The sequence below is a fragment of the Ricinus communis genome, chromosome 5 (assembly GCF_019578655.1).
Source record: "Ricinus communis isolate WT05 ecotype wild-type chromosome 5, ASM1957865v1, whole genome shotgun sequence".
NCBI classification, from domain to species: Eukaryota; Viridiplantae; Streptophyta; class Magnoliopsida; order Malpighiales; family Euphorbiaceae; genus Ricinus; species Ricinus communis.
Genome location: NC_063260.1, coordinates 13,303 through 25,971, shown reverse-complemented (window position 1 = coordinate 25,971; position 12,669 = coordinate 13,303). Strand labels below are relative to the sequence as shown.

The 12,669-nt window shown below is 34.8% G+C and overlaps 2 protein-coding genes across 2 annotated transcripts; both read right to left on the bottom strand.

Annotated features, from left to right (window-relative positions):
• Window positions 1-152: 152 nt before the first annotated feature.
• On the bottom strand, window positions 153-3,568 carry LOC8273429 (sulfite exporter TauE/SafE family protein 3). Its single transcript, XM_002521561.4, has 12 exons — window positions 3,137-3,568; window positions 2,872-3,031; window positions 2,493-2,693; window positions 2,193-2,257; window positions 2,052-2,091; window positions 1,703-1,764; window positions 1,500-1,586; window positions 1,332-1,382; window positions 959-1,180; window positions 700-793; window positions 477-617; window positions 153-377 (listed from the first exon to the last, which is right to left on the bottom strand). The coding sequence occupies exons 1-12, from the start codon at window positions 3,371-3,373 to the stop codon at window positions 301-303; spliced, it is 1,437 nt and encodes a 478-aa protein (XP_002521607.2). The 5' UTR covers window positions 3,374-3,568; the 3' UTR covers window positions 153-300.
• Window positions 3,569-5,705: 2,137 nt separating this feature from the next.
• Window positions 5,706-11,395, bottom strand: LOC8273430 (U1 small nuclear ribonucleoprotein 70 kDa). The gene is made up of 10 exons (XM_002521562.4): window positions 11,035-11,395; window positions 10,464-10,578; window positions 10,260-10,339; window positions 9,415-9,490; window positions 9,257-9,321; window positions 9,103-9,165; window positions 7,731-7,812; window positions 7,485-7,647; window positions 7,030-7,101; window positions 5,706-6,707 (listed from the first exon to the last, which is right to left on the bottom strand). The coding sequence occupies exons 1-10, from the start codon at window positions 11,131-11,133 to the stop codon at window positions 6,002-6,004; spliced, it is 1,521 nt and encodes a 506-aa protein (XP_002521608.1). The 5' UTR covers window positions 11,134-11,395; the 3' UTR covers window positions 5,706-6,001.
• Window positions 11,396-12,669: the final 1,274 nt, after the last annotated feature.

Below are 12,669 nucleotides of genomic sequence, written 5' to 3'. Positions count from 1 at the left end.
AAAAGGTAATAACTCATCTGAATATTGGTAAGACATTGCGAATCCTAAAGTGGCCGTATAATCGCTCATAATAAAAACATTTTCCAGGCAGGGCTCATGGTTGCAAAAATTTTATAGAGAAAACAACACTAATAAGATGCAAAAGAAAAACATGAAGAAATCCAGCTACAAAGGTTTCAGCTGATACTTGTACACAATAATTAAATGTTCAATAACAAATATATATGTTTAGTTGGAAACAAATGGAGCTTGTAGTATGGATTTGTCTGGTAAGAATTTCCCACTCTGATGGAAACAGACTTAGTAGCATAGATTCTCAAACCCCATGTATTCTTCATTTGTCAGCTTCTCAACCATATCTGCTATACCCACTCCACCTGCAGCATCCATGAAAATAGGAAAAGCTTAGCACCCTGTCTTTAAAAACAGGAGTTGGCAATTTAGTTAATCGTGAAAAACAGGAAACTGCTTATTACCTAAGCTGATTGCGCTCACAAAAATTGTCAAAGCCAAAATGAATATGATTATTGATGCTCTTCCAAGAATTGCAATAATCTTTCTGACTACATGCTGCCCTACTAACGCAGCAACAGTCGCCACTAAGACAAAAAAGGTAGCTGCAATGGAAAGAAAGAAAGTTGAGATGACTACAGTAACCTCCTTCTGTATTTTCTGTTATTTACAATCACTTGTGCTTACCATATGGGACAGGAAAACGCTTGAGAAGATAATACTGCACAACCGACATTGAAGATGAGAATACCATTGCAAAGGTTGATGTTGCACTTGCTACCTGAAAAGTGGCCCAATTTCTTATTCTTTTTTCTTTTCTACAAATTAGTAGTCATTGTTCATTCGCACCAATGTAAAAAAATGATTGAAACTTTCTTTTGGACATTGTCTTGGTTTGGCAAGAAATTGGAGTCACGAAATGCAAGAAAAGAAGTCAGATGAGCACCTGAGGAGGAATTCCTAATTCAAGAAAAAGAGGTCCCAAGATGAAGCCACCTCCTAGACCAAGAAGTCCACCGACCATGCCAGCTATTATCCCACATGAACAATAAAGCAAAATCTGATGATACTTCCAGTTTGTGATTTCCTTTCCTCTGGATGCTATCACCCTGGTCCCTTTTCGTAAGCATATTGCTTCAAATAGTGTAACTGAGGCAGCTATTGGTACCTGTACAGCACTCAACTATGTTTAACTTATTGGATATTTTCTTTTCTGTATAACCCAGCAACCTAGATTAGATTTTGAGGTGTAAACATATATGCTCTAGCTTGTCTGTCTGTGCATGCCAAAGATAATAGTTTCAGTATTCAGATTTTACCTGCAAGGCATTCAGAATCCAGTATGCCACAGAGCAGGTTCTAACATACGACTGCAAAGAGATGCACACATAAGTAAGGGAACTCCATAACGTGGGTGGTAGTTCTATTAGAGTTTTAGGCAGAATTGGCAACAAAGTGGAATATTCTATTCTAACTAGCTAGCTTACCTTAACAATTTGAACAGCAAGAAAGCCCACCCATACATACACCAGCAGTGCTAACTCTTTCCAGTAAATGTTTTGAAATAAGGAAATCTAAACATGAGAAATTCATAGAAACAATTGCAAAAGGAAACAAGTGTGATCAGATAAGGCTTGTTGAATCAGCAATTCTATTTAACTTGTGGAAGAGCAATATTTCTTGGACTCACTTCCTCATCTTCAAGAGCAACTGGACCGCTTGGCAATGGTTTGTAATCTTGTCCTTCACCATCTGTAAATTAATTGTCAAGTTTGCAAAACCTCTGTTTTTAGTATAACTCTCATCAAAGAAGCTTCTCATTGTAAGATTCTCTTTTATAAGTGATGATGGAACTATCCATATAAATGTTAGGTCGTGACCAGTATCATCCATTTTTTATTTTCTTGGGCTTGGAGAAAGGCTCTAAGGGAAAGTGTGGTATGAACTTTATAAGATTCAAATACTTAGCGAGAGGCGAGAGGGGGTTGGCCCATCATTACATAAATATTGATAAGAAATCGTAAATGGAGGGGACTCACCATTTGGCTTGGACTCTGATTCTAATTGCCTCGCTGCTTCCTGCATGTTAACCACAATCTCAAATTAAGCAATCAAATAGATAATAAATACATCACTAAAAGCTAAAAAATTACTACTTTATAGGTGGTGAAAAATTCAACCTTTTTCATCATTGACTCTTTCTTCCATGTGTCTATGCCTTTGAATAAAGCTTTAGTTGATGTACCTGCCATTAGCAACAACATAAACTAGCAGAATGGGTCATTACATGTATAATTCTATAATGACTAATTATATATCAATATAATGAAAAACTGAAATGGTTCAAGCGAGGGATAGCGCATAAAGTATGTGATTTCTCCAATTCATTACAAAAGTATCAATATCTTTCTTGTTCTGAATCACTGCATTAGTTTCTTCTGAGAATTATCATGGGAAGATGTCTTGAGTTCTGTTTTTACCTATGAAGAGGATAATGAGCAGAACCGTAACCATCCAATCGGCAAACATGACATTGAAGGCAACTCCTATGCTGATTCCTAGCATGAGCATGGGCTGAAAAAGCAGTGCCAAGTCATAGTCTATGAGGGGCATGTCCAGGGTTGGATGCCTGAGTCTCATATTGTAATATACTGTTGATCCTGCAGCACCCATTATCATACCTACACACAAGCATATAATTATTCGCATCACATAGCAATTATGAAACATAAAATATTATAATTGGATGCCAACACAATAAACTTGGTAGGTGCCAAAATTCAAAATTACCCTTCAATCAAATTGGAAAATACTATTCATAAGCGCAAGCCTGGTAATGTATTACAATAAACGACTTACATTTAGAAATAGCAGTAGAAGACTTGGGATCAAAACCAATGAGCAAGGTAAGCATTGGCACAAAAATTCCACCACCTCCAACTCCTCCAACACTACCCAATGCTGCACCAAGGAATCCAACTATTGTTCCCACCACAATTTTGTAATTAAACTCCATCTCCTGCACCACCAACAAATTTAATTATTACATTGCATGAAAAGATAAATATATTTTATTTTATTTTATTAGAACAGAGGACAAGTAAGTTAAAAAAGATGAACTCACTGGCCAAACAGGCTCATAAGAAGACTTCCCACTCTGCCAAAGAAAATGAGCTGCTTTTTGTAGAAAACTCTTTTCCTTCTCATGATCAACCAAGACCTTGGTGTGGTTTTGTTCTTTAAATAATAGTCTCTCTGCACTAGTAAAATTGCTTGTGGCTAATAGACTAAGCAATATCAACATTAACATCGCTGCTATTGCTGAAGCTCTCTGCCTAAAGTTAAGCTCTATTTTGGCCATTAAGGCTAATTAGTATGAGAATGTACGGAAGCTGAAGGAAGGAAAGAGGGAGCGGTTATGGGTGTTTTGAATGATGGGTTTTCACTGTAATTGTTTCTGTGATGGATTACAGGGTAGTGATGATTGATGAGAAGGATGGAGTTTGTTTATGCATGTAATTAACATATAACGAGTGTAGTACTCTGCCTAGTCTCTACATATATACAACTCTTCTATGTTGAAACCCTTGATGCGTGGCCCACTAGTGTTTATTGTATATGTATATACATTAAAACTAAAATTCTAGTGGTCCTCATATTTTTTTAAAAAAATTCAACTTACTAAATAAGATTAGGAGCTAGCTATATCCATCTATGCTTATAAAATAATTCCTACCCATTCATCAATACATATATGTAAATAATTGAGTATGTATTAATTAAATAGCAAAAGATATTTTTTTATAAATGTATCATTCACCTTATTATTGAATTGTATACATTTAATATATGTAAATTATTAAAAAAAGGAAAATAAATATTTGATAAACGTTAAGGATAAGTTTTCGATGATTGTTATTAAATAATAAAACTGTTAGTTATCCAAAATTTAGGTATAAACAAGTTTACTTATTTATTACTAACGATGCATCAGAGTAGCTATTAGCCCATAATGTTAAGGTAAATAAGCTTTTAGATTTTATGCTTATTAGTCCCTCTCATCCCAGAGACGCAAGGCCTTTGTTGTTACTTACTGAATTGGTTGTAATCTCAAAAGGAAATTTCGAGGAAGTGGCAGAAAAAGTTATTGAGCAGTTGAATTGTAGAAACCAGTCAGGACTTGGAACAAAACCAAAAGGACTGAACTCAGTAGAAGAAATGCTACTGGCCAAGTTTGATTGCACACTTAAGAAGCTTCATATCTCTTGAATGCTTCTTGGCTTCTTCTTCAATCAAAATTTTTTCTTTTTTTTTTTCTTATCAGCTTCACCGGCAAACAAAATCATATGACAAACATCATATACTTCTCCTTTTGATGGCTTCCTTGGTTTCAGTGGCTCACATTGTTGGACAGTTCTTCCTTTTTAATAGCCCACATTTTACTTCAATTCAATTTGATTCGTTTTAAAAAAGTTTTAAAAATTATTACATTCAACAAAATATGATAAATTAAAAGCAAAATAATTGTCAAAATTTAAAATCAAGAATTGAGCTTGAAGACCCAGATTTTTATAATTTGAACTATATGTATTTATAAGACTTTTTCTTTCAACTTTTATCTGATCATTAAATTTGTTAATTTTAACTTACCATAATAAGTATGAAAATGTACGCACGAATCCTACTTAGTCAAGGCCAACACGTACGTTTGTTCACTTTTGAGACGTTAATAAATATACAATATTAATTTTTTACTTTTCAAATGTAATTATGTACAAATTTATAAAAATTAGTTGCATAAAGAAGAAAAGTTAGAATATAATCTTTTATTATCAACAATGGAAATAAATAAAATCAAATTTCTTTTTGCCTATTAAGATATATTTTGATTTTAGCACTATAAATTAATACGTTATACTAAAACAAAAATTAAAAATATTAGATAATTATTTCCTTAAATAAGAAACGCATAGGCATGGATCTCATTTCTTTTCGTAATTAATAGAACAATCAGGTAACTAAGAATAACAAGAACTTGGTTAACTTTTGTAACTTATGTTTGAAAATAAAAATAATTTTTTTTCCTTTTTAGTATTGAGAATTTTTGTTTGGAGAAAAGTAAATAAATTTTCTTTGCATTTCAAAAATAAATTTGATAAAATCAATATATATGATTAAATTGAAAAGAAATTCTATTTTTAACCTACTTCTGGAAAACCCACAAGCAATCTCAAACCATGATTTTAATTTTTACTGTTCCGAAACGTGCTGATGCCTGATTAGATTAGAGGATTTGGATTCTCTAGAGAAAACGCCCAGCAATGGAAAACCACGTACTATGACGCTTATAACATCAAGTCAATACAATATAAAGTCACAGCAATACCCAACACAGGAACTCGCCCAGACAGTGGAAAGTCCAATAGAACTTCAGAATTAAAATGACCCACACACGCAAGAGTAGGGAAAAAGAAAAATCCTACAGACATTCCTCCTGGAGAAAACCATCTTCAGACAAGCAATCATGCATATAGGTTTTTCCCTGAAACCTGAAAACAATTCACAAAATGGAATACTTCCAAATGGACTTATTAGGATGAGCACAATATACGCATTCCTGGAATTGTAAGGCACCAAAATGACCCAACATAATTTAATAGTCAAGTGACTTCATGGTATTGCAATCAAGAAAATAAAACAAGCAAGGCATTCATACTTTCAAGTCATTTGAATCTAGGAACAGATACAAGCAAACAACTGAATATCCTCGAGTCCCGTGAACTTGCACAAAGTGGAAATCCAGCAGCCATACTTAAAACAGAGGCAACAAGCCACTCTTGGCATTTGAACGAAACACACAAACTAAACTCATTTATATATAATTCAGCCAAATAAGAGATGAAAGTCAAAGAGCAATGGAGCAAAAAAAGGCTTCCGTTGACCACAGTAACGTTACTGGTAAAGCACAGCAGCATATTACAACTCGCACTCAGTTATCATACTCCCTGGAAACTGACCTCTCCGAGTGCCGATATTCATGCTCTCTCTCACGCGATTCAGATGTCCCACCATCATAGTGGTAATCATCCTCATCTATTCGATCATAACGATCACGATCATGGTCGGGATATTGATCATATCGATCATGGTCACCATGCCCATCCATATTATCAAATTGTCCCCGACTTCGATGTTCATAGTGATCATAACGCTGATCATGCTCTGCATCTTGCCGCCTATGCCCCTGCTCAGGTTGTTCATACCAACCAGAGTCATCCTCCGGCTCAGCATGCTCATAGTCCCTTTCAGCACGGCGATCCCTCTCATGCTTTGACTCAACACGGTCATAATCAGATTCTCTGTCATGTGATCGCCCACGATCATGATCACCAACTTCATAGTCTCTCTCCCTATCCCGAGGGCGATCGCGATCATGCTCTCGACCACGGTCTCTGTCACGATCACGCTCATAGTCACGGCCACGGTCCCGACCTCGATCACGTGCACGGTCTCGGTCACGATCTCTATCTCGTCCTCTCTCCCGGTCCCTCTCTCGATCCCTCTCCCTATCACGATCTCTATGGTGCCTATCTTCTTTATGATCACGGTCCCTTGGCCTTTCATGGGAGTGCTCACGAGATTTTTCACGCTCTTTCTCTCTATCCCTTCCCCTTTCTCGGGATTTTTCTCGGTCCCTGAAATACAAGATACAACTACATATTAGTCATGTCAATGTTACACTGACAATGATAAAGCTATTAAACACCCAAGATATTGCAGAACTTAATGCTACACTTACTAAAAAAAAAAATTCAATTCTCCAAGTAAGAACAACAATGTTAAACACATGAATGTGAGATTAATTATCCAACCATCACTAGCACGTAGAAAAAAGACTAGATGCTGAAACATCAGTCTTATGGCATAGATGTCTAGTATTAACCTCCTTACCTTCCAAAAAAAGCAAACACACAAATAAAATTTATAAGCACATATAAGCAGAAATGGCACTCGTACCGTTCATTGTAGCGATCTTCTCGTGGCCTTGGCTCCTCAGATCGAGATGATCCTCCAGATTGTTGTAGCTCTCTGACACAAGCGAAGCAAGTGATTTAGATTTTGCTACAGTATCATCATTGAAATACAAGACAAAGGGAAGCATTGCCATTTCATACAATAAAACCTTCAAGCTCAACATATGCTCAAAACACCACTAATAGAAGTGCTTAAAAAGGGTGTTATATTAAACAATTGCAGACCAAATATAACTATGATTAATTGATGTCATCATCAGAATAACAAAATCTAATTACATGCCAGCTCAAATAACTTCTCAAAATATTAGTACTCCAACTAAGAAATAGGCATTAGCAGAAAAGAAAACTGTTTTCAACATATTGCAATAGAATTTGAGCATCAATAATATGTATCAAATAAGTCCGCATAAAAAGGTTGTAAATCAGAGAAATTACCTCCCAGAATTTCTTTGATTCACTTCTTCACCTCCTACCCGTGTAGTTCCAAGTCCACCACCTAGTCGGCGAGGTCGCCAATTTGGAACGGTTCTACCCCGTTCAACATCAACAAGTACCCTTCTTCCATCAAGCTTCCTTCCATCAGCTTGCTTATATGCAGCTGGACATGTATATTAGTTGTTAGAAACACACTGCAAAGAATACCACCAAATAAATTCAAATGACCCAAAACTCAAATCAAACCTTTCATGTCTCGAGTGTGCATGTATTCGATGAAGGCATAGCCTCTAGGTTTATTCGCAGCTTTATCAGTTATCAGTCGGACCTGCAAAGCTCAAAGCACAAGAATAAATAAAGTGCAATAATGGGTCAGCTGATCAGGTTTTATTTTAATTGGATATCCATAATATTTGCTGATTGGCTTTTCATAACTGAGTGACAGCTTAAAGATAAAAAAATATTTAAACCTAAAGGGCACGGCAGACAGGCAATATGCCTCATTAGCCGTGCTCACCTTTTAATCACAAGGCTGCCAATCGCGAGATGCATCACCACCGGTGCTAGAGTTGCAGAAAAAACCAATATTTCATGGCAAATTACCAATTCTTGGAACAGACTAATATCCCCTTACCAGGGAAAAAATGTTTTAAAGAGAAAATATAGTTATAAATAAAATGGCAAATACCAGGAAATCTCCTCAACTGCTGATATGTTTTGATAGCCTTTGAAGCCAAAAAGTAAAATTTAGTAGCAGGGAAACGCATTACCAAAAAAATTCAAATAAAGAGAAAGAGATGCTAATACTCCCGAAATGTTTTACCCAGTGCAGGAAAGAGAACAGGTGTCAGTCTCCTTTTGTTGCTTGATAATAAAGGCCAAAAGGCATAGTACATCACTGCTCTGCTCAACTTAAATTTCAGCTTTGCCGGCAGGATGAAGCACATCATTGGAATTGGATGGCAAGGAAAAGGGGAATTTCCATTTATGGAACAGAAAAGAGTGAACAGCCCCCTTACCAGGGATCTCTTAACATGGAGAATCTTAACACTAAAACAATACCTAGAAATGGAGCAACTCCCTTCCCGCGATGACTTCTAAACCAAACTAAAGTTAAAGCAGAGTTATCAAAGGAACAGTGGAACAAACCTATGCCTTTACCAGTTAATAGGAAAAGATACCTGTGCAATTATTTGCATACTCCACCAATAATACTACAAAATTGATAGATGATCAACATTGTCCCTTTAGTTTGAATGCTGAATACTAGGCCTGACTAATTACACTTAACGCCAACAGAAAACTTTTGCAATTGTGATACCATAAGATAGTTAGGCTTGGCTAAAAGTAATTTTAAAATAATTTTACTACATAGCAAAAGCTTTACAAACTGAATATTATAGTTTGTATTAACGAAAACAGATATATTATATTAGAGAAAAAGTTATATGTTTTAGTCAGATTAAGGAATTAAGGTAGAAAGCATGAACCCCGAAATTTTACAGAAATTATAATTTTATGGAAAACCAAAAACAACATAAATCTCTGCGAAACATTTTAATAATGCTGCTGCACAACCTCTTACCAAATCTGCTTGGGTATACTCAAAAATACCTACCCGTTTTATTGGTCCATAAGACTCAAACTCCCTTTTAATTCTACTCTCTGTCGTCTCGTAATTCTGCAAGAAGGCAATATTAACTAATCACTCATCCCATAAGAGTATTAATTGTCCCATGGAAATTAATAATGAGCAGGAAATTAGCACTTACAAGCCTAGCAACAAACAATGTCTTGTACGGATCACCTGAAATATTTGGATCACTATTTGGATCATCTGTAAGAGCAACAAGAGAAAAATAATATTATTACATACTGCATATATCATACATAAAATGGTCAAACTAACAGCAGCAATAAAAACAGTCACATTTCTGAAGCTCCTCAGCAGCCTTCTCTGCACCCTTTTCTAGTCGCAACTGGTGAATTCTAGCCCTTCTTTGTGTCTGGATCCATTAAAGAAGAGGCATAAAAAGGTCATGGATCTGAGAACCAGGTTAGTCTAGACAGAAAAAAGAGAGTGCCAAATACAAGAAGTTAAATATATCAAGTATGCAACTACAATCCGCTAACTTGAAGCTATCACAGGCAGCAGATAGTATGCACTATCTTTGGAGATAAAAGCAACTCGTAGTACCTAAAATAGTTGGTGTTTTTGAATATTGAATACAGATAAAAATGTAGAAGAAAAGTATTGGAAAAGGGCAAGTGATATGTGCTAATAAAGGGATCCATTAGTTGATTATTCCTCTAGTCCTATAAATAAATCAAATCAGTCAATTTTATGCTTCAAATTAAACCAAAACAAATATTAAAACCTACCACAAAAAAATTTTCTTCTCTAAAGCGAAAAGTAGAGTGCTTGAATTAAAGTTGAAGATGAATAGAAGCCTAAAAGCATCCATATGTTTTGGTACAGGATAAGCTAATACTTTATATATATGCTTTATATATAAACAAAGCTCTAGCTTCCCTTTGTTACTTAGTGAGAATCGCCAAAAGATAAAATCGAAAAGACTCGAAGATTCTTGGATTGTAGTAATGCTCAATAATCAAACCAAATTTTGATAGCTACTGGTTAAGCTCAAATATTTGCATCACATCAGCAAACAAATCTTAATTATTGTCCAGCAAACACCACAAACCACTGCTTAATCATATTAACTGAAACAGCATCTAAGCATCCTTGTTTAAAGAAGTAAATGGAGAACCTACAGGTGTTTCAGCCTCCTGTACAGGCGGAGCATACTCAGGATCCCCAGGCTCAGCAAACTGAGTCACAAATTGTGCCATGCCTAAAAATGACAACAGAACACATGATTTATATTATATAGATATCAACATCTGGTAATACACAGACACACACACACACACACACATACACTCTCACACAAACACACATATATATATAAGGATTACCTGTGTATGGAGGGCACTTTCTCTTCTCTGGCGGGGGTTTATATTCCAAAGGAGGTCTGGGCTCAAAGAGCTTCAACAGATTGGCTGTTAAACCAGTCGGGTGACTTTGCCCAATCTGCAAAATCAACAAAATTCAGTTAATCAATTCCAATTTCATTACATCAACAATAAAGGTCAGATTATGCTACAAAAAATTTAAGAATGATCAACGAATGCAATTATGTCATCCTGTATATACATATCGATAAAGAGAATGTAATTATGTAATTGCATATATATATATATATATATATATATATATATATATATATATATATATTGAGAGAGAGAGAGAGAGAGAGACAGAGAGAGATCAGAACCCACGAGAGAAAAATAAATATGGAAACTATAAGATTATATAATTTTAACAAAATCAAGAGAATAAGTAAATCGATATGTCCGAAAAAAGAAGAAGAGGGGGGGGGGGGGGGGGGGGGTAGAAATAAGAACCGAAGACAAATAATACAGATCCGAAATGTGAAAATCTAGGGTTTCACTATTTACAGAGAGCGTGGAAAAATAGGGCACAAACCAGTTTGAGTTGAAGAACGTTGGCGCGGTTCTGGCCCTTGGTGGCTCCTCGGACGGCGGCGTTTTGGTTGCGCATGAAGGCATCGTTGTAGTCACCCATAGTGACAATGAGATGCAAAAGCTATCTTCAGTTAGGATTTCTGATTTTATCTTTGATAGAATGGAGAAATTTCGATACAGCAGCAGCCCTCAATGACGGTATGCTTTAAGATTACAAGTCCTTTGGTTTAGGTTTAGGAAAGATAGAAATCAGATATTGTTTGATTCTTCTCCTTTCAGCAATAACAGTTTTCACAGAGATTCCTAACTTTGCTTTCACTTGATAATGGGCCTCAAGTGATCAATACCTCTTTGTCGACACGAGTATGTTTCAAATGCGGGCTAGCGCCCATTAGGGATTGAGGATGGGAAAAAACATGTATAATATTTAGAGATTTTTTTATAGAAGTTACAGCAACATAAAATAATTATAAAAATATTTGTAAAATCTTTTTGACAATAAAATATTAAAAAATAAAATTTTATTTATAAAAATATTATAAATTAGGATTTTATTTATAAAAATACTCCACTTAATTTTTTCAAAAAAAAAAGATATATATTGAATATATTTTAAAGAAAGATATATATGTTTAGAATATTTTTGATAAATAATAAATTTAAAATATATTAATTATTGTGAAAAAAGTGTTTATAAAGATATATTTTAGCTGTATATTAAATTTTTATTTTTACTGTAATTAAGACTATTCTTGAAAGAAAAAAAAAAAAGTATTTTACAATGAGGCTCTAGTGCTCCACTTTACACTTTGGGATGGTGTTTTTGGCGATGAAGTAAAAAGAGCAAAATAATAAAGTTAAAAGTAATTGCTTGCATATATATATCATCTTGTTGCCTTGGATCTCCACTGGATGGAGTTTCTTTGTATTGACTTTTTCTTTTTCTTTTTCTTTTTTACTTTCCGAGTCTGATTGATCTGTGTCTGCCCGCAAATGATTTGTACCAAAATATGCACAAAAGCTTTGCCTCCTCCATTGGCTTGCGTGCCCTGTGACCCACTGAATACATGTCGAACCATGCTAATATATAGATGAAAAGAGTTGCATCCTTTCTCTTTCTTTTTCCTTTTGCCAATAGATAGATATCATTAAACCAGAAAAAGAGAAAGGAACACAGACCCTTTCTTTCCTTTTGACTATATGATATAGTAACTCATGATAATGTCTATCTCTTCTGTGTAGGCGCATTATGAGAATTAATATATCTTTTGTATGTCACTACAGAAATTCACCTTATTGACAAAAAATGCTTATGTTATTTATGGTTTATTGGACTATTCACAAATAAAAGAAAGTCACATAGATTTTATTTAATATAGCAAGCCATTTAGTACCGGAGAGACATCTTAAATTTAAAATCTTTTCTTCCCATATATGGTATTTTATTTCTCACTCCAATAAATATATGATGTTTTGTTAAAAAATTACTCCAATCTCTTTTTAGGTAATAAGTGGATCAGACATATTTGGACTGGATAAAAGATTTGTCTAAAGAAAAATTGAAACGGTCATCAGACAAATTAATTACAAAAACAATTAGTCAAAAAGCTAGTAAAGATCCTACCTCTGGCTAATA